Consider the following 19945-nt stretch of genomic DNA (forward strand, 5'->3'; position numbering starts at 1 on the left):
GACGCGGTGGGACTACAGCTCCCGGCATGCCCCGCTCGCGGCGCAGCCAATGGGAGGCGGGGGCGGGGCGGGGCGGCGGGCCCGGTGTGGGGCCGGACCGGGCCGAGGCGGCGGGGCTGCTGCCGGGGATGCCCGAGTGCCCGGAGCTGCACCTGGCCGGGCGCTACATCAATGAAGCGTGCGGCGGGGTGGTGTTCTCGGGCGGCGTGGAGCGCTCGGCGGTGGGCAGGGGCCCGGAGGTGCCCTTCCGCAGCGAGGCCTACCGCATCTCGGCCACCTCCCGGGGCAAGGAGCTGCGGCTGACGCTGGCCCCGCTGGGCCCCGCCGCCACCCAGGATCTCGTCTTCCGCTTCGGTATGTCGGGGTCGTTCCGGCTGTGCCCCGCCGCCCAGCTCCCCCGCCATGCCCACCTCCGCTTCCTCACCCAGGAGAGCCCCCCGCGCGCCCTCTGCTTCGTCGACGCCCGCCGCTTCGGTTCCTGGCGCCTGGGTGACGCCTGGCAGCTGGGCCGCGGGCCCTGCGTCCTCTCCGAGTATCAGGCCTTCAGGTGAGCGTCCTCCCCTTCCCACGGCCGAGGGAAGGCCCCGCTGTGGTGGCTGCTCGTACCGCACAACAGCCATGCCCAGGGGAGCCTTCCTGATGCCCCGTGCTCTGTTGCAGGGAGAACGTGCTGAAGAACCTGGACGACAAAGCTTTTGACAAGCCCATCTGCGAGGCACTCTTAAACCAGAAGTTTTTCAATGGAATTGGGAATTACCTCCGCGCTGAGATCCTGTACAGGTAAGGTTGAGCACCTGCTGACCTGCCATGGAGGTTTGGGCTCCAGGAGTTTGTCAGAGCTCGGCAGCAACTCGGCTGAACCAGCTGGGCCTCCTTGCCTGGTAGACGCAGGCAAGTGCCAGAACCAAGAGTTCAGGCTTACGTGTAACAGATGGATTGTCTCAGGTTGAAGATCCCTCCCTTTGAAAAGGCTCGGACTGTGCTGGAGGCCCTGAAGGATCAGGAGCAGGCAAGGAGGAAGAAGGTAGGGAGCACCTGCTGCTTTTACGTGCTCAGAAAGGGTCAGGTTTCCAGATAGATGCCCTACAGGCATTCATTTGCCTGTGGCCCTGCAGGACATCTCAGCAGCTCCCTGGGGTACTGGGAGCCTCTTGTCTTCAGTGCAGGGAGCCAGACTGAGCTGAGAAGCATCCCTGATTCAGGTTTGGGCTCAGCAGTGGTAGAGGTGGTCTGGCCTCAGCTGGCTGCCCTGCTCCGGCTCTGCTTTGGGCTTAGCTGAGCATAAAGCTCTGGTTCACGGCTGCTGTTCTGGGCTTGTTCCAGCCCAGGGTTCGGGGCCAGTTTCAGTTCGTGTTTGGTTCATCGTTCTGATGAGGCAGAACACCGTCACGAGGCCCTTGCACAGCTCACACAGCCTGTGCCCACACTGCTGTCAGGAGGTATTTGCTGCTCTGGGTCTTTCTCAACCCAGTGGCAGGCATTTCCCCTTCACAGCTATAATGCTTGTGGCACAGGATCTTTCTCCTCAAGCATGTTACTGTCCTTTGCCATAAACACCCGTGTCTAAGCACATCTGCCCCTCCAGCGGAGTGGCAAATGGGGTGCCACAGTTCCATAACCTCACGTGTCTGGCTCTCATTCACACGTGGCCGGGCTGACGAGCTGTGACAGCTCCCCGGGCACATGCCTGCATGCTGTGCTGGTGCTTGGCTGCACCCGGCTTCTGCCGTCAGTAAGCCTCTGGTTATATTTGGGGTGGGTGAAGAGGAAGAAGCAAGGGAAACACACCTTGCAGGTGTAAAATCTCTGGGGAAGGCTGCAGTAGAGGCCACAGCTGATCACGTGGCCTTGGGGGAGAGGAGGTGGCTATTTTAAGGAAGCCTGAAAACAAAGCACACAACCTGAGGGCTGTTTTTACGAACTGCTGGTGTTCCTGGATGTTAGCCCTCTTTCACATCTTTGTAGCTGTGGGGAATACGCTAATGCACAGCTTGGAGCCTGCAGGGGTGAGCTCAGGGCTGGCACATGGCGGGGAGTGTGGCAGCTTGTCCTCAGAAGGGCAAGAGGAGATGGGGAATGTGGCTGCTGTTGGAGAGACCTCAGCAAGGCTGGGGCGGCTGGCGGGTGACTTCCCTCCCCTTCTCCACCCCTGCAGAATCGTTCCCTGACGCTGAGCAAGAAGCTGAAGATGATGCGGGAGAACCCAGATCTCCTGGAGCTGTGCCATACTGTGCCCATGGAGGTCATCGCCACAGGTAAGGTGATGGGACAGGGACAGCTGGGGGTGGCAGGGAGGCCTGGGCTTTGCTGTCCCAGCAGCAGGAGGCTTGGGAGGGCACTCTGACACCATGGTCACTGCTTCCTCTCTACTTCTGTCCTTTCCCTCTCTCCCTTCCTAGAGAAAAACCTCTTAGACCCAGATCACTCTGATAACTACGCCGCTTTCAAGAACTGGCTGCAATGTTACCTGGTGCCCGGCATGAGCTCCCTGCGTGACCGCAACGGCAGGACCATATGGTTCCAGGTAGCAGTCCAGGGTCACCGCCTGGGGCTGGGTGCCTCCCAACCGCTGCTCCATGGGGACACTAGCCATTTTCTGCTTCCTGAGACCCCCCAGCACTACGCTGTGTTGCTGGGGGTCTCCCTCTCTGCCAGACTGCTGTCACTGCTGGCTGCAGAGGTGACAAGGACCATCTGCAGTGACCAGCCGGCCAGGGGATGGCAGGCAGTCTGGAGCAGAGGGACTAATTGTGGGAATGGGGGACTTGGGTGGTCTGGCAGCCCTGTTCCTCCCTCCTGTGCCCCCCTGTCTGGGTGAGGTGCCATGGCGGGGCCTTGCAGAAGGAGCAGGGGCTGATGAGAGAGTCCCCAAGGCACAGGGCAGGCAGAGCAAGCCCAGCTCCCCTGGCTTCCCAGGGAAACATGGCTGTTTCCCATCACTGTCTTGGCTGCGGGATGGAGAAGGGGCACAGATTTTGCTGCTGCTGCCTGCAGAACAAGCGCACCCCAGTCAATGCTGTGTCACCTTCCTTGCAGGGAGAGCCTGGCCCCATGGCTCCCAAAGGTGAGTGTCCTCTCTCCTCCCGGTGGGACCTGCCTTTGCTCCGGGAGGGCTGGAGACTGGGAAGCCCCACGCTTGCGGCACAGCATGGGGACAGAGGCAGGAGCAAAGCCTCTCTTGCTGGGGTGCTGATGGGCCCATGACAGCCCGTGGCACTGGGGGACAGAGCCCACTGTCCCCAGGGCTTCTTATCAGCACACTGACCTCCCCGGGCATGGCTGTTGCACCTGCAGGATGGTTTCCAGGCCTGCACCTGCATCCCCTTGCTCACCGGCCAGGCTGGGAGCCGTGGGGTGTGCTCTCCCTGGGGGGGTGCTCTCCCTGGGGCTGCAAGCACAAACTGAGCTGTTTTGGCAGGGGAGGGAATCTGGGATGGGGGGAGAGGGGCCCCCTGCAGCCATTCCTCCACCCCAGTGCCAGTTCCTTAGCGCTCAGTTCACACATCACGTGGGACAGCACCCTGAAAGGTCACTGTGCTGCAGCCTGTCCCTCGTGGTGCAGGCGCGCTCTGCCCCATCTCCTCACCCTGCCTAACCTGGGCACGTCTTCTCACACAGGGCAGATGCCCCGCAAGAAGCACGCTCCACCAAAGGCAGATCCTGAGACTCCGACCCCCAAGGTAAGAAGCTTTGTGGTTGTGGCTCCTGCTGGGTCTAGAGGCTCTCCTGTTCCCTGTGCCTTGCTCAGGCTGCTTCCAAATTCATGGTGGTGCTCCTACTCCTGGAGTTTCTCATCATCTGGCGGTCCAAGCACACTTCTGCTAAGCTTTGGCTCTGATGTCCACCCAGGTCACCACACGTGCCTTGAAACGGCGCCCCAAGACTGCAGCAAAACCCCTGAAGTCAGCCGAGGAAGAGGAGGTAGCTGACAGGCAGAGGAAGGGACGTGCTCATGGAAGGAGGAAAGCGACCGCTGCTCCTGCCTTGTCCGAGCCCGAGGTGCTGGTCAAAGCCAGAAGAAGCCGCCGGACAGCTGCGCGCAGGGGCAGAGGTGAGGCGGTAGTCCCTGCGGCTTTCAAACGCACAGGCGGGAGCTGTGGGTGCGCTCCCTCCGGGGGGCCAAAAGGCAGGAGAGGAGCAAGCAGGGCTTCACGGGGCAGAACCAGGCCCCCCCTCACCCCCCGACTTCTCATTTCTCCATCTTGCAGGCACAGCCCCTGCCGTGTGAGTGCCGTGTGCTGCCTTCCTCCTGAGGGGCATTTTAACAGCTGCAAAAGCTCAGGGAGGGCCCGGCCGGGGGCCTGGGTTAGTGCTGGCGAAACGGGGCTGTTCCTGTGCTCACACCCGCTTGCTACCACTGCAGCCTGCTCGTGTGGGACCGAGAAGCTGGGCTTGGTGATGGGGCTGCCTTACCCAGCATCCTGCTGCTGTCCCCAGGCATTCGAGGGGGATAAGGGCCACGGACCAGATATTGTGCTGGACTCTGACCCCATCCCTCTGCCTGAAAGTGGATTCCCTCTTTCTTCCCCTCTTCCCTTCCCGGCTGCTGCCTGGATCACTGGTTTTAGCTGGCTATTAATAAAAGTATTTTGTGTAGGAATCGCCGTGCACACCTTTTTATACTAAGGATAACCCTGCTGTGCCCAGGCTGTTCCCCAGATGGGCTAGAGCAGGCTTCCCCCCCACCTTATCCCGAAAATCCTTGCCTCCCCAGTCCCAGGAGTGAGATCCTGCTGGGGAAGACACTAAGAGAGCAGCAGCTACAACAGAGCCCCTAGGAGGAGACAGACCAGTGCAGTTATCTGGAAATAAGTTAAGAAAACAGGCTGGAGCTTGTTTGCACAGAATTTTCTTGTTTACTTGTGCTTCCCTTCTGCAAGGGCAGTGCAAGAGGCAGCAGAGGGACCAAGGAATGACTGTAGTGTGTCTATACATGTTGCTAGGGTCTGGACAACGTGAAGGCTGACACAGGAGCCACTGTGGAAGGCTGCTGCTTCCCAAAGCCCCTGCAGCTGGAGCAGAGCCTGTGCAGGGCCAGCCAGCCTGTCCCACAACTTCACCCCTGCTTCAGCTAGCCAGGCACCCACTCGGGCCCTGCGGCCCTGCCTAGGCAGGGGGCAGCTGTCCTCCTGTGCGGAAGAACATGAGTGCTCTTGAGTGCTGCTCTCCGACAGCTGGGTGGGAGGTGAGGGGGAAACTGCCTTTCCCTGGAACCGCTGCCTTTCCCTGGAACCGCTGCCTTTCCCTGGAACCGCTGCCTCCTTGCACAGCTCTTGGTATTGGGGAAGCCTCAGGCTGTGATTTGAGCTCAAGGTGTTGGTCCAGGTTGCCGTGTATCAGCGAGGGTGGCGAATGATGTCACTGCCTCAAAACCAAGAGGACAGAGAGCACATGGAAGGGTGTGAAGGAAAGCCTTATGCCCCGCTGCTCCAGCGGCAGGTGGCCCTGTCCCACTGGCTGCTCCAGGAGGTCACAGCTGGGGAAGAAAGCAGCAGGTGAAGCTGAAGTGAACGATCTCCATCCCCACAGGCACCCAGCCCTCCACGGGGACTTACAGCATCGCCTCCTTAACGGGCAGGGCGGTCTGCAGCCAGGCGATAACCGTGCTGCCATGCGCTTCGTACAGCCGAACCACCACAGCTTCAGGTCTGTCCTCAGACTGTGGGGGACAGTGCAGATGGGGGTTCAGACAAATGGGACAGGCACATCCTATCCTACGCCTCGGGGTACAGCCCGACCCAAGCAATGGTGGCTGAGCGGCTCTGCCTGCAGGCACGCACGTTCCTGACCCGTGGAGAGGCAGCGCTGACTGTGGCGGCAGTACCCAGGTACAGGTGCGGATGCTACCGCGATCCCTGGTGCGAGTGCCCACCTGGGTGGGCAGAGAGGGGCGTCCTCACCCAGCGGGACACACAAGACCAGAGGGATCACTGCTCCTGCTCAGCTGAGCCTGCCCACCACTCAGCACGGGGGAAAGAGCAAGCCATGCTTAACGAGAGCAGCTTAACCTGCTGCCCTCCCCACTTCTGCCCTGGGGACTTGCCTGCTTGACAGTCTCCAGCACAACTGCAGGTGAGCTGACTGAAAAGGCGCTCCAGGCCTCGCGCTGGGCAGAGCTGGCTGGGAACACGTGGAGGGGGAAATTCAAGTTGTAGGCACGCTGGATCACACCGGCATCCTGGAAGGAACCTGCAACACAAGAACCTCTGGCCAGCCTCTGCACAGGCACAGCCCAAGGCTCAGTGCAGCATCCTCCACCCTGCTCTGCTCTGCCCATCACTCACCCAGGTGAGGCATCACGGCGTAGGTGAACTGGTGATGCGTGATGTCTGCCGTGGCATCGGGGGACTTGGGTGCTCTCAGCCTAAGGCAACGAGAGGTAGGTGAGACTGATGTCTCGGCAGCACCCTCTGTCACCTAGTGCAGAGCCAGGGGAGCACTGTGACAAGACTACGGCCTCCCCCAGCTCCCTCGAGGCTGGGCCCCGAGGTGGAAACCAACATGCTGCTGGTTCCTGGCAACAGCAAACAGACCCTGACAATCCCAGAAACTAAAATAACTGAAGGCTGTTTTCCTGTGAAACTTGGGGCTGATGGAGTCAAACTGAAATGCATGGTTTCTTAGCTTTGTACACATCCATAATATTGCTGTTCCTTCCCTCTCCTTAAGCCTCCCCGCTCTTGGGGTGTGTTTTGGCCAGTAACAGAAAAATTACTTGGTGGAAATGTGGATCTTATCTCCTGAATTATCTATGAGCATAACTCATAAGAATTACATTATCTTAGTCAGCTATAATTAAGTCAGCCAAAAGTTCTCAAGACAACAGCCAGCCACTTGGACTAACACCAGACTGATTTCCTTATTTACTATGATCATTTAGGACCAGGCATTGCCTCGACTTCCAAGAGACACCTGAGAAGGCAAAGTGACAGCTGCAGCTCCACCCTCACCCCAACCCTTAACTCACAGTGAGAGGCTGAGGATGTTCCTGTGGGCTGATGCCCCGTATTTGCAGTCATTCAGCAGTGCCACCCCGAAGCCATGCTCAGAGAGATCCAGCCACTTGTGAGCCCATACCTGCGGGAGGTACCAAGGGACATATTCACCACACGGGGCTACTGCCTGGGAGCAAAAGCAGCCCCGCCACGGGAGGAGCAGCTCAGCCCCGGCACCAGACCACCCTTCCTCTCACCTCAAATCGAGCCCAGTCCCAGGATGTGTTCCAGTGCGTTGGCCGCTGCAGGTGTCCAAACTGGATCTCATAGGTGGCATTTGTGCTCCGGACCTGCACGGGGAACTCCACCTTCAGGAACTTGTGGGCCTCCTTCCACTCAACCTAAATGCAGTAGCAGAAGGACATCACCATGGGGGACTGAGGCGCAGAGGCTGCATGTATCCTTCCCCAGTGCACAGCAGCCAGCTCACGCCCTGGCCAGACCAGGTGCAATAAAATCACGCTAGAGTCTGAACACAGATGAACTGGTGGGTCTCTCTTCCACCCTTGTCCCTCAGGTCCCCCACGCCTCCGGCCGCCTTCCCCTGAGGCAGAAGACAGGCAGTGAGGGGCTTCAGAAAAAGAAACAGGACTGGGACCATAATTTGGACACAAGGTTCAGTCCCCAGGACCCTGCCTGCACAGCACAGATGTTTGTATTGCGCTGCAGCTGCTGGCCAGACCTGGGTCAGGAAGCGGAGGTAGGGGCACATCGCATCCAGGATGATCTCCTGTATTAAGGTGCTGCTTTCCCCAATCTGCAGAGAGAAGCTCGCGCTTCCCCGCAGGCCCCCAGCCAGGGTAATTTCCAGAGGCTTCAGCAGCGTTGTCACTGGCTTCCTGCAGAAAGGGATAAAGGCAGAGCTGGTCTCAGCCCGGTAGATCCAGGTTCCCAAATCCCAATCCAGCCTCCCACACAGCAGGCACTCACTTCTCCAGAGCGAATGCTCTGTTACAGCTTTTGTTACAACTAGGACAGGGAGGCCAGAACCTCAGAGCAAAGTCAAAATCCAAGTGCTGCAAGCACTGCTCCTCTACCTCGTTTCTAAGTGATAGTCCATCACGTCCCAAGCATCCCAGTACAGGGGAACATCATCAAAGAGTGCAAACTGGTTGGCATAGCAGCCATCTGGGACTGACTCTCTGGAATGAAGCAGAATGGAGAAACAGCAGCGTAAGAAGAACTGGCAGTGGAGAAGGGCGTACAGTGAAAAGAAGACCTGAGAGAGGTTTGAGGAGCCTGGTTCCAGTAACTAAGGTGGTGACAGACATACCTTGCAGAGCCCACCAGCTGAAGTGAGGTCAGATGGCCCATCATGTCTAGGCAGGCTGTAATCACCCCATTCTCCATGACAATGGAGCCATTCTCCTTCAGGAAAGTACCAGAACAGATTTCACAGACCCACCCCTGCGGGAGTTTGAGTGCCCCCAGCTGCAAATCTAGCGTGCAGACTGCTGTGTGCTGGATTCCCTAGATTTCTCCCCAGTCAACCTCTGATGCAGAGATCTGAGGCCGACTGCTGTTGTGCATACCTGCCTTCCTCACTGCCCACGGGTGAAGGGGACAGCAATGGCTCCCTCACTATAGCATAGCCCATGCTGGGGACCGTCACAGAGCTGGAAAGCAAAGAGCCACTTGACCAGGCGGTAAAGCCTCCCCAGGGCAGGGAGAGGCAGAGTATGTAAGAAATTCTGAAGCATGAGTTACCCCCAAGTTAGACATACCTAAAGTCTCTGTTCCGGTTGGCTGAGGCCTGGAGATCACCTCGGTCCGTTCCCAGGGCAAAGTGTTCAACACAAGGGTGCCCTCGGCGCTCCCCGCCTCGGGCTGCAGCAGTTCCCTGCAGAAGGACTGCACTGCTTCCTCCTGCAGCCGCGTGCCAACCCTGCGGATCTCTGAGCAACACAAAGCCCCAAGTTGGACCCGGACAGGCTGTTTCTCACATATGAGAGAGTTTCTGGCACTCCTGTGCAATGTACACACACTTTAGCTACTTCCAAGCTATGATTCAATTACTAATTATCATTAATATTAATTATTATTATCTATTAGTAAGTAGTTAAATTTATAATTATTCTTAACTTGGTTATTACAAGATTACAATGAGCTATGCCAGCTCAACTGGAAAACTGTGGCGTTACAATAACGTAAAGCTACTGATGTGCCTGCGGGCAGGCCAGAGCAAACCTTTGCTGGGGTCTATCCTGGCATGCAAGCAGAGTTGTCAGTAACTCAGGATGTTTTTTAATCCCTTGGCTCTCCTGCTAATTCCCTGTTCAGTTAGCACTATTACAGACACATGCCAACACAGGTTCAACCCATAGCACCTGGCAACCGGCACTGAAACCTCTGCAGCCTCACCAGGCAGGACCCAGTGTGCTCCGGCGGGTAAGTGCCCTCCTAGCCAAACTCCCTGCTCACCTCCATAGTATTGCAAGGCATCCTCCACCACGAGCTGGATACAGCTGCCTGGTAAAACATCATGGAATTGGTTGAGCAGCAGTAACCTAAACCAGAGAACAGAAACCAGGTGAGGAAGCAGAGGAGAGCACTGGATTTGTTCTGGCTTATCAAACCCTGTTTGCAAGATGGACAAACTTAGTAACTGTTCCTTATCCCCCTGTTAGCAAACACCTGAGAAAAGCATTTTTTTCCACAGCATCCTTGAAATCCTTTTATGTTAGGACTTGTCAACTGTCATCTTAGTAAACCACAACCATGAGGAGTAAGAGCTATTGGTTTTTTTATCCCTCAGGGCTACTGGATATATTGTTGCAAAAGCCCAGACAAGTCAAGACTGGCAAGGAATAAGCTTCGCTCGGAAATGAAGCTTCCAGCCAGAAAAGTAGTGATGCTCTGGAACTGTCTTCCAACAGGATAACCAAGTAAAGCACTGAAACACTTTTCAGGTGGAGCCCAGATCAGTTTATGGAAGTGGTTGTGTACACACAGCGCCGCAGTACTGAATCTGCAAAGGTCCCTACGCCCTAACGACGCACCGCTCTCCCACTCCCCTAAGAGGCAGTTCAAACGAAGACAGGCTGTGGTCAGTCACCCTTCTGGCTCCAGCTGAACGGAGCTGAGAGATAAGTGACCATCTCCCACCATCAGCCCACTGAGCTCCCCCATAAATGCCCACACCAGTGCGGTCCAACTGGTCCGGGCTAATTTTGGTGCACTGAAAGCAAGGATTTCTACTGAAATTCAGGAGGCATAAAGAGCTGTAGGGGATGGGGAGTGGTACCCCAAGAACAGCCAGCCCTCACGTCGAAGTCCTCAGCCCTCAGCACACCTTCCCCTGCTACCATCAGTGCTCCTGTATGCCCTCACCTCCAGAGCCGCTGCAGCTCGCTGGCAGGATACTGGAACACACCGCCCCGTGCCACAGCCAAGGTGCTGATTACTTCAACATCATGGAGTATTCGCTCACACTCCCGATTCCCCTTCTTTATCTGGTGTCAAAGTAAGGAGAGAAGGAAGAAGTTTAGGAAATTGGTAGCTGGGAGTGGACCTCTCACACCAGCAGCAAAAGCCCAGCTCCAGTGCAGGAAGACTGGTTATTTGTCATGAGTTCACCATCACCAGCGAGTTATTTTTTGCCACAGACCAAACTGAAACTCCCAGCACAGGACACAGCCTTCCCTGTCTCTGTTCCCACCTCCCTCCCCTTCTTCTTCACCCAAGCTCTGCAACTATCTGCTAAGGCGGAGGATATGGCAGCTGTTGACTCAAGGGGCCCTGCTGTGTCCCAGGCTTTCTTCTCATCCCTCGAAGAAAATCTGACAATAGATCTGCCTTTTGGAGTCCCACTGTTGAGGCCTAAAGGGCACTGTCCGAGCCCTGGAGCCACCTGAGCAGTAGTGAAAAGAGCTAATGGCCACCTTGCCCGGGGGCGAGGGAGACCGCTACCCCCACGCTGTGCACACTCACCTGAGCCTGGGTGGTGTACGTGCCATTGTGCAGCTCAAGGAAGAGCTCTCCCACCCAGGTGCACAGCTGCGATGACTCCTTCTCCAGGGCGGAAAAGAGTCGGTCAGGAGTGGAGATCTGAACCCTGCAGGAGAGACGCACAAACAGTGATGAGCCAGGGGAAAAGCCTGTGATACGGCTAATGGTGCATCCCGACCAGAAGGGTGACAGTCCCAGAACCAAGGCCTCAGAAACCCCAACACAATCACAGTGTTCCCCTCAACCTCCTCCTACCCCTCTCCCGCTCCACACTACTCTTGCTGCCTGCCATGGAGATCCGGACATTCCCCGGGCAGGGACTACTGTGCTGGCCACTCACCCCACGGCTCTACCAAGGGCTCACAAGCAGTCCAAGGCTGCCCTGTGTACTTGTTCTTACAGCTCTTGGTGATGGAGAGACTGTCTCCCTGACAATTCTTCCCAGCCCTCTGCTCCCCCCTTCACACATCTTTTCTTTTGGCACTGCTGAAGGCCAGGCTTGGCTCAAAACAAATGCTCCTGCAAGGAGGGAGGAAGGGAGCTCTCCTCTCACCTTGGCAGCCCGTCTGTGTCACTCATTCTTTTCATCCTGTCCAGCATCTTCTGCGTGGGACCCCCTCCTCCATCTCCAAAGCCAAAGAGGAAAGCGCTGTGGTTCACACGTCCTTTGTCTTTGTTGTTCTTCACTGTTTTCAGCATCTAGAGGGATTTCTGGACAGCTACAATCCCCTGGTGCCCAGCCCCAGCTCCCACAGCTCCACACAAAAAAGCCAGGTCAGCCTTTAGGGTGCAAAGCCCAGTCCTGCCTGCCCCTCTTCCCCAGCCCAAACTGCCAAAATCAGACACGGACCCACCTCAGAGGCAGGCAACTGACTGCCAGGCACCCTAACAGCCTTTGTCCAGTAACGCTGCCAGCTATTCCTGCTCCCTTCCCAGGCAGTGCCCTCTCCTAGGAGCCTCAGCTCTGGCCCTAAGGGGCTGGCATTGCACTTCGCATGCAGGTCTGGCAACCTCACTCACCTCCTCCACTCGCCCGTGCATCCCATAGGAGTCACCAGGGGGGAAATGGGTCAGGACTCGGGAACCATCAATGCCTTCCCAGAAAAAGGTGTGATGCTGGAGGCGCCAAAGGAAAGCATCGTGTCTCATACAGTCCCCCTGTACCACACAGTGCCAAAATGCTAAAGCACAGCCCCACTGCTCCCAGGAGTTCCCAAAAGGAAATCTCTGGTTACACTGGTACCAGAAAGAGATAAATTCACCCTTAGTTCAGTGTTTCAAGGCTCCCAAACTCATATCCCACACAAATGAGTGTGGAGGGCCCACTTCAACCACATCAGCACAGAATTCGTACACTAAAAGCCCAAGCTTCCTTGCAAGCCCTGTCAAACACACAAAGCCCAGCCCTTTGTCACCAGGGAAGCGCACAGTGGACAGGCACCTGACAGCCCTGAGGATTCAAACCGGGCCTTCACTTTCTCTCCATGGGGTTGCAGGATGCCCTGACAGATCAGTGCAAGGAGACAGTTACACAAGAACGGGGAAAGCCACAAAGCCAGGGGACAGCAGAGGAGAGGCTGGGTTTGCTGTCTTGTTAGACCTGCATGTGAGTCACAGCTGCCTATCCGGAAGCAGAAGGAATCTGCTGGCCAGGGGCCCAGCTGGGATCTCTAACCATACCCCTCCTCCCCCTAAAGCCTGACAGAACATTGTCACCACCATAAACTGGTGGCTTCTGGAACAAGAACCTGTGTCAGCTGAGCTGAAGGACTGGCTTGACCTGGGGAACCAACAGGTCCAGCCATGCAGACAGACTCCAGTAACCGCAAGTCCATTCCCTGGGAAGAAGGGAAGCACAGCTCACCGGGAAGGCGTTCACCAGGTTCCAGCTGAGCTTCTGTGTGAGGAACCGCCTGATCCCACATCCACGCATCAGCTGGGGCAGCTGGGCCGAGTATCCAAATGTGTCTGGCAGCCAGAACTGGGAGCAGAGGTGACAGTAGCAGAAGGGGAGAGACACACTGTGAGTCACACTGGCCACAAACCACAGCCTGAGCTCATGCAGGGCTCCTTGACTGATAGTCAGGCTCCGAGCCCTTCTTGCAGACGGAGCTGAAGACATGCTGCTGAAGGCAAAGAGCAATTCTAGAGGCCTGCCAGGGACCTACAGGCAATGTAACTAAGGCCTGGGGCTGTGCTAACTGCCATGATACGTGGGGGATTAAGTATTTTTTCATCACAGTTTTAACTGCAAAAAGCAGGCCGATGTGAGGCACCTGAACATTGTCTCTGGAAGGAAAAAGCAGAGAGAAATAGGCACAGCAAGAGTGGAAGGAGATGGGTGCAAGGAAGGTATGCTGGAAAAGAGCAAGTACCTCTGAGCAGATTCGGCCAAACTGCTCCTGGAAGAACCGCTGTCCCTGGAGGAACTGCCGCACCATGGACTCCCCACTCGGCAGGTTCCCATCCTGGGGAGAAAGCACAGGGAGTCCATGGGGCAAGCCAGGCACCAGGGAAGGGGAGCTCTTGCGAACGCTTCCTTCCCACCCACCGTCATCCTGGCCTGGTACATCATGGGGAGGATGTGAACAGAGCTCAGCAGAGGGTGAACGGAGGAACAGAGCTCAGCCAGTCCAGATCAAAACTCCTTTCTCAAGGAATGAGAAGATTTGGGATAGGGATGGTATTTTTGCTAGGCTAGACACTGCAGACAGCTGCTGTTTTCTGGGCCCGGAGACCATCACCAACCAGACAGGCTCAGCAAAGGCTCTGCTCTCCCCCTTCAGTGTCAGGACCGGTCCCAGAGGGATGCCGAAGGGAAGGTTTGGCGAGCCAGGCTCACCGTGCTTCTCACCATTTCCACCCAGGTGCCTCCGACAGGAATGAACTGCCCCTTCGCCACAAAGTCCTGAATCTGTGCGTAGAGCCCAGGGTACCAGCTCCGCACCCACTCAAACTGCTGCGCCTGCCAGAGCAGAGAGATCAGCCTCAGCTCCCACCACATTGCTCCACATCGATGTCCCTCCTCTTTGCAACCACACAGGACACTCCTGGTACCCGTCTCCCATCTTGCTTTCAGTCATGCTGGAGAAGCCACATGCCCTGAGCAGAAGAGGCCCCCAGAGGCAGATCACTCACCTGGGAGCAGGCGAAGGTGAGCTCTGGATTGCACTCCATCAGATGGACCACCGTGACCCAGCTCCGAGCGCACTTGCGGATGGTCTCCTCATACGGCCACAGCCAGGCTGCAGGGAAGGCATGGCCCCACTGCTGTTATTACTCAGCACAAGCTCCTTTGGGAATGCGGCTGTGCTGCCTTTCACAGGTTAGCTGGGGAAAATGCTAGAGCAAAATTCTGTCCTCTGGCTAAGTGCCTGACAGCAACACAGCCTGGGGCCTCCAGCTCCCGCTTCTCCTGGTGCATGTTGAGACTTCACCCCTCTCCAGGGACTGAAAATCGAGGGGTGAAGTCCAACAGGTGGAAGGCAGCAGTCTGTCATTCATCCCTCATCACCAGCCCCATCAGAGCTCCAAATGACACAGCGAGAGCCGGACACACGCTCCCCTGCTTTGGTGACAGACCAGCTGTATGGCAGCACAGAGGTCCCCTTCCCTCAGGGCACAGTACCCAGTGTCTGGAGCCCAGGGGCAGCACGCCTTTGCCTCCAGGTCAGCAGAGAGGGAGCACTGTGCTGCTCTCACCAGAGTCAATGTGGCAGTGACCCATTGCATGGATGGTGTGCTGGCTCTCGCCGTTCCTCTGGCTGAAGATCACTGCAGCCAGATCACGGGCAGCAGGGAAGGTGGAGGGGTCCGTAACGTCACACACGTTGACCATCTGGTTGGCAGTGTACAGTGCCTGGAAACTTCTCTGGTTTTCCTCCCCGAGGAGCTGGGGTTGGGAGGGATTAACAGCTTGACACTGAGCTCAGCACATCCTCTGGTAAAGCAGCTCTCTGTACCAGCTCGGATGCCACCTGCCTCAGGGAGAACCTGCTACCTCCTTCCAACATCTGACTGCCAGCACTGCCAGGTAAACACTGTATCCCTGCTTCACAGACATAACCGCATGTCTTTGCTCATGTACCTTCTAAAGCCAGGTTACACATACACCCATCCCAGGGGGATCTGGTCCAACAGATCCTGCCTTGAAGCAGAAAGTGGATGAAAAACCACCTGTGGCTTCTCCCTGTTCAGTTTTCTCCTACTCTAGGCAACACCAATTGTGCTAAAGCAGCAGCAGCAGCAAACATTTGCTCCTGCAGGGCCTCCTGGTGCGAGGAGATAGGTCATGGAATGGCGGGAGGAGGAGATAAAATGAAGTTGTGGAAGGAGGTGGAAAGGGTGAGAGAAGGGAAGAGAAGAAGTTTGCAGACCTGGGCCATGTCCAGCAGTACTTCCAGATCCACCAGCAGTTCATGGACATCTCTGTTGAAGACGACAAGCTCAGCCTTGCTCAGAGTGAACCTCCTGTCAGGGTCTGGAGGGGCGATCATACTGCCCTTGCCGGCCCCGAAGAGACCGTTGCAGGCCAGTTCCACGTACAGTGTCAGACTGTGGCAATCAAAAGGAAACCATCAGGGACAGGTCACAAGCAATCGGCCAGGAAAGTCCATTCTCCTCCCCGTGGCATGACCAACCCAGCCTGAACAAAGGACAGAGCTTCTCAATGCCAGACACTTTTCAGAGCACCAGGATGCAGACAAGGATGCCTCACCCCAGCCTCTTGGCTTCAAACAATGGCAAGCTCCCCCAGCGGTGGGCAGGGGTCCAGCTAGGCTAACTACCCACCTGTGGGGTTCCATCTCTTTCAGGCTGCTTGTCAGGACGTAGCTGGTCTTCTCACCTTCCTTAGTCAAACCCTGCATGGGAAGATGGCACATTTAACATGTCTTCAGAGGTCCACAACAGCGGGCTGGATGGGCAGGACAAGACACTCCAAAGCCCAGATGGATGGAGGAGCCTGGTCCCACGTGGCGTGGGACAATGCTTCCCACAAGAGCATGGAAACTGGTGCTGCTCCACAACACAAACCCTGCAGGCACCACCACAGAGCAGGGCAGGGCTGCAAAAGGTCACCTACATCTTTCCACCACCCCAAAGCAGGAGTAAAGCTGACATGTGTGACAAGAACCTGTCCCACTGCTCTTGAAGCAGTGGAGATTCACATCTCAGGCCCAATGCTTGCCTATCCTTCTTCCAAGACAGATTTGCTAACACCTAAGCAAGGGACTTTCAGCTGTTACTGGTTTGCAGACTGGAATTTTAACTCCTGGTAGGGGGCAAACTCTTGAAAACAGACTCAAACCCACCACCAGCAGGCTTGCATTTCTGGGCCAGACTTTGGAAATAGCCCACAGACCCTCTGCAGTCTGACAGCACAGCATGCAAACTGTGAGAGCAGTCCTCTCTCCCACCCCATGCATCGGACTCGTCACAAGCACTGCCCTTCTCTGCACAGCAGTTTTTCCTATATTTAAAGACAGCTCTCCTATTGCCTTGGAGATTACCACTTGAAGCTAAACAACTCTACAACCACATATCCCCCTTCTGTTTTTCTTTGTGACCACTCTGTCTAGACCTCCAACTGTTCTTGCCTCTCTCCTGTCAGTCCACATGTTATTTTACACCCCCCAACACGCACAGGCGTTCCTCCGAAGAGCACATAGCAAGCAGGAGGGGGTTTCTTCTACTGCCCCACTGCAGAGAGCTGAGGGATAGAACCACTCTGTACGTAGCAGAGCACCTGGCACAGCTGGCACACTGCTGACCCACAGCTCCTTACCTGGACAGGCTGGGCATCTCGCCACACCATGCCCTCTCCATCACTCTCCCAGACGAAGTGCACTTCCCGCCCTGCCCATGCTGGGGGGATGCTCAGCTCCACCTTAAACCAGCATGTCTCCCACCTGGAACAGAGCAGGCAGCAACTTCAGCCCTCAACCTCAGCGAGACCATCTCCCAAGGGAAACCACACTTCCTCAGAGCCTCCGTGGAAACAGCAGAGCAGGGACAGCACACATGTGTGATGGAATTCAAACGTAACGATGCTACCTGTCCGTTCAGGCCTGCTTTAACCTAACCCCCCAGACACGGCGTAGTCTGGAGGTGGCTCCCAGTACCACTGGCTGGGACACATCTTCAGTTTAAGCAGCACACAGCACCTGCACAGGCCAGCCTTGTTCTGTGCCACGTAAATTCACTGGGCTTTCCCCTCGCTGTGAGCTGACCCAACCAGTCACTCTTTCACCAAGCAAAACTTCTAACTTGTGGCACCCACTGTTGTCGGTCCTTGTTGAAGGTTAGAGATTTGACAGCAAGTTAAAAGCCAAGCGGAGTGGGGTGAGGTGCTCTTTCAAGCTGACAGGGACTGGAGAACTGTTCCTCCAGCCCCACAGCAATCCCACGACAGTGAACCCAGGGAACACTAGGAACTGAATCATGCTGGGGCAGGGCAGTTTATCAATATGCCTGGACTTGTGACCCTTCTGATTGGCCCTAACCCCCAGGGCAGGCTCTTGCCCAGGCAGTGAGGAGGCACGGCAGCCCCAGTGGGTGAGGAAGCTTAGAAGGCAGCACACAAACCCCGTGGTGCTGGCCACAACCCAGCCTCTTCTGGGACCCCAGAGAAACAGACAGTAGCATCATGTCTTTGACAGCTGCTGGGAAAAAAACCCCAATCTTCTCCCAGCCCTGACAAAGCATACAGATCCCATGCAGAAGCAAGCGTCAAGGTCACAACCGTGACTATGAACATGAGCTCTCAGTAGTAAAGATCGATGAACTTCGCTCTTCAGTCCTTGGAAAAACACACATCTCTCTCTGTTTCCTCATGAAATCTCCCTAACGCTTTCTGGGCAGACACCTTCTACCCAAAGCACACAACAGGGGAGAGGATTATCATCTCATTTCTTCACCAGTGAGAGCTCGTGAGGATTCACACACACAAATCTAAGACGCAAGCTCAAGTCCCACCATGGACATGGCACCACTGAAACCTGGTACTCACGTGGGCCCGAAGGAGTCTCCCACTTTAGCTGGTCTGAATTCCTGCCTGACAGCCTCATAGTATGGGATGCGCTGGGGGGTCTGGAAGCAGGAGAGTGACACTGGCGGACAGCGATCCCCAAAAAGCCTGTGGACAGAGATGGCCAGGACACGATTAATAAGCTCAGCATTGCGGGGAACCTCTCTGGGGTTGGGGACAGGGAGCACCCTGCTTTCCCAGCACGGCTGTGCCACTCTGCTACTACTTAATACCCTCACAGTATTAACTGAACAGAGTAATAATCTGCCCCGCAGAGGGGGCCTGCTGGAGTGGGGCTGCCAGCAGCATCCCCCCTCCCTGCCAAGGAGGGCTGGGGGGCAGAGGCGGCCGTGCCAGTGGCGCCCCAAGGCAGGGCTTCAGGCTGGCCAAGGTGTGTGTGTGGGGTGGGGGTGTATGTCTGCTTTTTCACTGAGCCCCCTCAAGACCCCGCAGCCCTGCGGTGCAGGTGGGGGGCACACAGACAGACACAGACATGCATGCACAGACACGCACACACACGTCCCACGCCCCCCACCACACAGCCACACACCCCACACACAACATAACCCCACACACCCCCCACCACAGCCCCCCCACACACCCCCTCCACCCCCCTCACATATACCCCACACAGACACACTGACACACACACCGACACACACCCCCCCCGACAGACGCCCACCTGCCCCGCAGGTTGCAGTCGGTGAAGTAGGTCTCGGAGAGGAACTTCTCCACCCGCTCCAGCGCCGTGCGCCGGTGCTTCATGGCGGCCATGGCGGCCGGGCCGGGCCGCCCTGCGCATGCGCGGCCCCTTCCACACACACCGCCCCCCCCCCCGCCATCTCCCGCCGGGGTCCCGTCCCCAGGGCCTGTCCCGGCAGCGGGCCGGGGCCGGCCGCCCGCGGCCTCCCCGGGTGCCAGGGCCCGGCCTGCGCCCCGTAGCGACCTCGCTCGCTCCTGGCTGCGGGGGGCGCGAAGCTGCCGCCCCGCCCGAGGCGAAGCGCCGCCCGTTACCGCCCGCCGCCCCTCTGAGGAGAAGCGCCGCCGCCGCCCCGCGGCCCGCGCCGGGGCACGGGCGGGAAGCCGGAGGCAGCTGGCCTCTCACGGCCGAGGCTCTGCGGCCTCCTCTCGACCTCCCGACCCCCTTTTCCCCTCAGAACCGCCCCAAAGTGCCGTGGTACGGGATCGGGAAGGAAGAATCTGTACACAGCGAGTAGCCCTGATATTTTAATGGAAATACTGCACTACAGTCAAGTTTACAACATTTGTATAGAAATCACATGGATTGTGGGCCGAGGATCACGTTACAGAATACAAAAAGCAAGTTCAAATAAAAAGAAGAAAAAGAAAAAAAAAACCCAACCCCCAAACCTCTGCTTTTGTACAGGCGGGCGCAGAGCTGGGGTGCCGGCCGCAGGCAGAGGTGCTCCCCTGGCGTGTCCCGGGGGTCCGCGCCAGCCCCCCACGCTCAGTGACATGCAGGCACAGGCTCCTGGGACAAGACACCCACCAAGCAGCAGCAGCAGCTGTTACCTCCAAGCTGGTCAAAAGTCTAAATCACCCAAGATTTTCACTTCCAGATCACCTTGAGCATACAACAGGGAAAAAAAAAAGGGGGCGGGGGGGCGGTATAGAGAGCAGGGGGAGCACGCATGGAACCTTTGCAATGGAAGAGGACGCGCAAGAGCCCCTTCCTGCCTGTGACAGCGGAGGAGGAACGAGATGGGTAACTTATTGCTGGCAAACCGTCAGTATTCCCCGCTGGGCTCTTCCCTTTCCCTCTCTCCATAGGAGGTTCCCGTTCAGGTTCAGGCTCTGCCTGCCGCGCAGTGGCCCCTCAGGCCGCACGCTTCCCCCGGCTGGCAAGGCACGCGTCCCCCTCCCCAGCCTCTCCCCAGCTCCCTGCCTCTGGAAAGGGCTGGCGTCCCAAGTGCCGGGAGGAGATGACCTGCTGTCTCAGAAAAAAATAAAATAA

General features: G+C 57.0%; 2 protein-coding genes across 3 annotated transcripts; one reads left to right on the plus strand and one right to left on the minus strand.

The window, feature by feature from the left end:
* The first annotated feature begins 65 nt into the window (after nt 1–65).
* NEIL1 (nei like DNA glycosylase 1) lies at nt 66–4600 on the plus strand. Of its 2 annotated transcripts, XM_037393453.1 has the most exons (9): nt 67–547; nt 661–780; nt 946–1024; nt 2156–2255; nt 2400–2524; nt 3037–3064; nt 3619–3680; nt 3850–4051; nt 4209–4600. In XM_037393453.1, exons 1-9 carry the CDS (start codon nt 129–131, stop codon nt 4226–4228), a joined length of 1155 nt encoding a protein of 384 aa, XP_037249350.1. In that variant the 5' UTR covers nt 67–128; the 3' UTR covers nt 4229–4600. The 2 variants fall into 2 exon arrangements, with proteins under 2 accessions (XP_037249351.1, XP_037249350.1); XM_037393454.1 differs by lacking the exons at nt 3037–3064; nt 4209–4600 and having other exon boundaries at nt 66–547; nt 3850–3977.
* Nucleotides 4601–5229: 629 nt separating this feature from the next.
* On the minus strand, nt 5230–18783 carry MAN2C1 (mannosidase alpha class 2C member 1). Its single transcript, XM_037393456.1, has 26 exons — nt 18653–18783; nt 17953–18078; nt 16729–16852; nt 15735–15805; nt 15320–15497; nt 14646–14835; nt 14082–14188; nt 13798–13908; nt 13319–13411; nt 12808–12924; nt 11964–12059; nt 11497–11642; nt 10926–11049; nt 10326–10447; nt 9417–9502; nt 8716–8890; nt 8524–8611; nt 8269–8363; nt 8033–8137; nt 7678–7834; nt 7193–7336; nt 6968–7077; nt 6285–6364; nt 6044–6189; nt 5556–5659; nt 5230–5476 (listed from the first exon to the last, which is right to left on the minus strand). The coding sequence occupies exons 1-26, from the start codon at nt 18742–18744 to the stop codon at nt 5359–5361; spliced, it is 3105 nt and encodes a 1034-aa protein (XP_037249353.1). The 5' UTR covers nt 18745–18783; the 3' UTR covers nt 5230–5358.
* Between the last annotated feature and the right edge of the window lie 1162 nt (nt 18784–19945).

The sequence above is a fragment of the Falco rusticolus genome, chromosome 7 (genome assembly GCF_015220075.1).
Source record: "Falco rusticolus isolate bFalRus1 chromosome 7, bFalRus1.pri, whole genome shotgun sequence".
Classification (NCBI taxonomy): domain Eukaryota; kingdom Metazoa; phylum Chordata; class Aves; order Falconiformes; family Falconidae; genus Falco; species Falco rusticolus.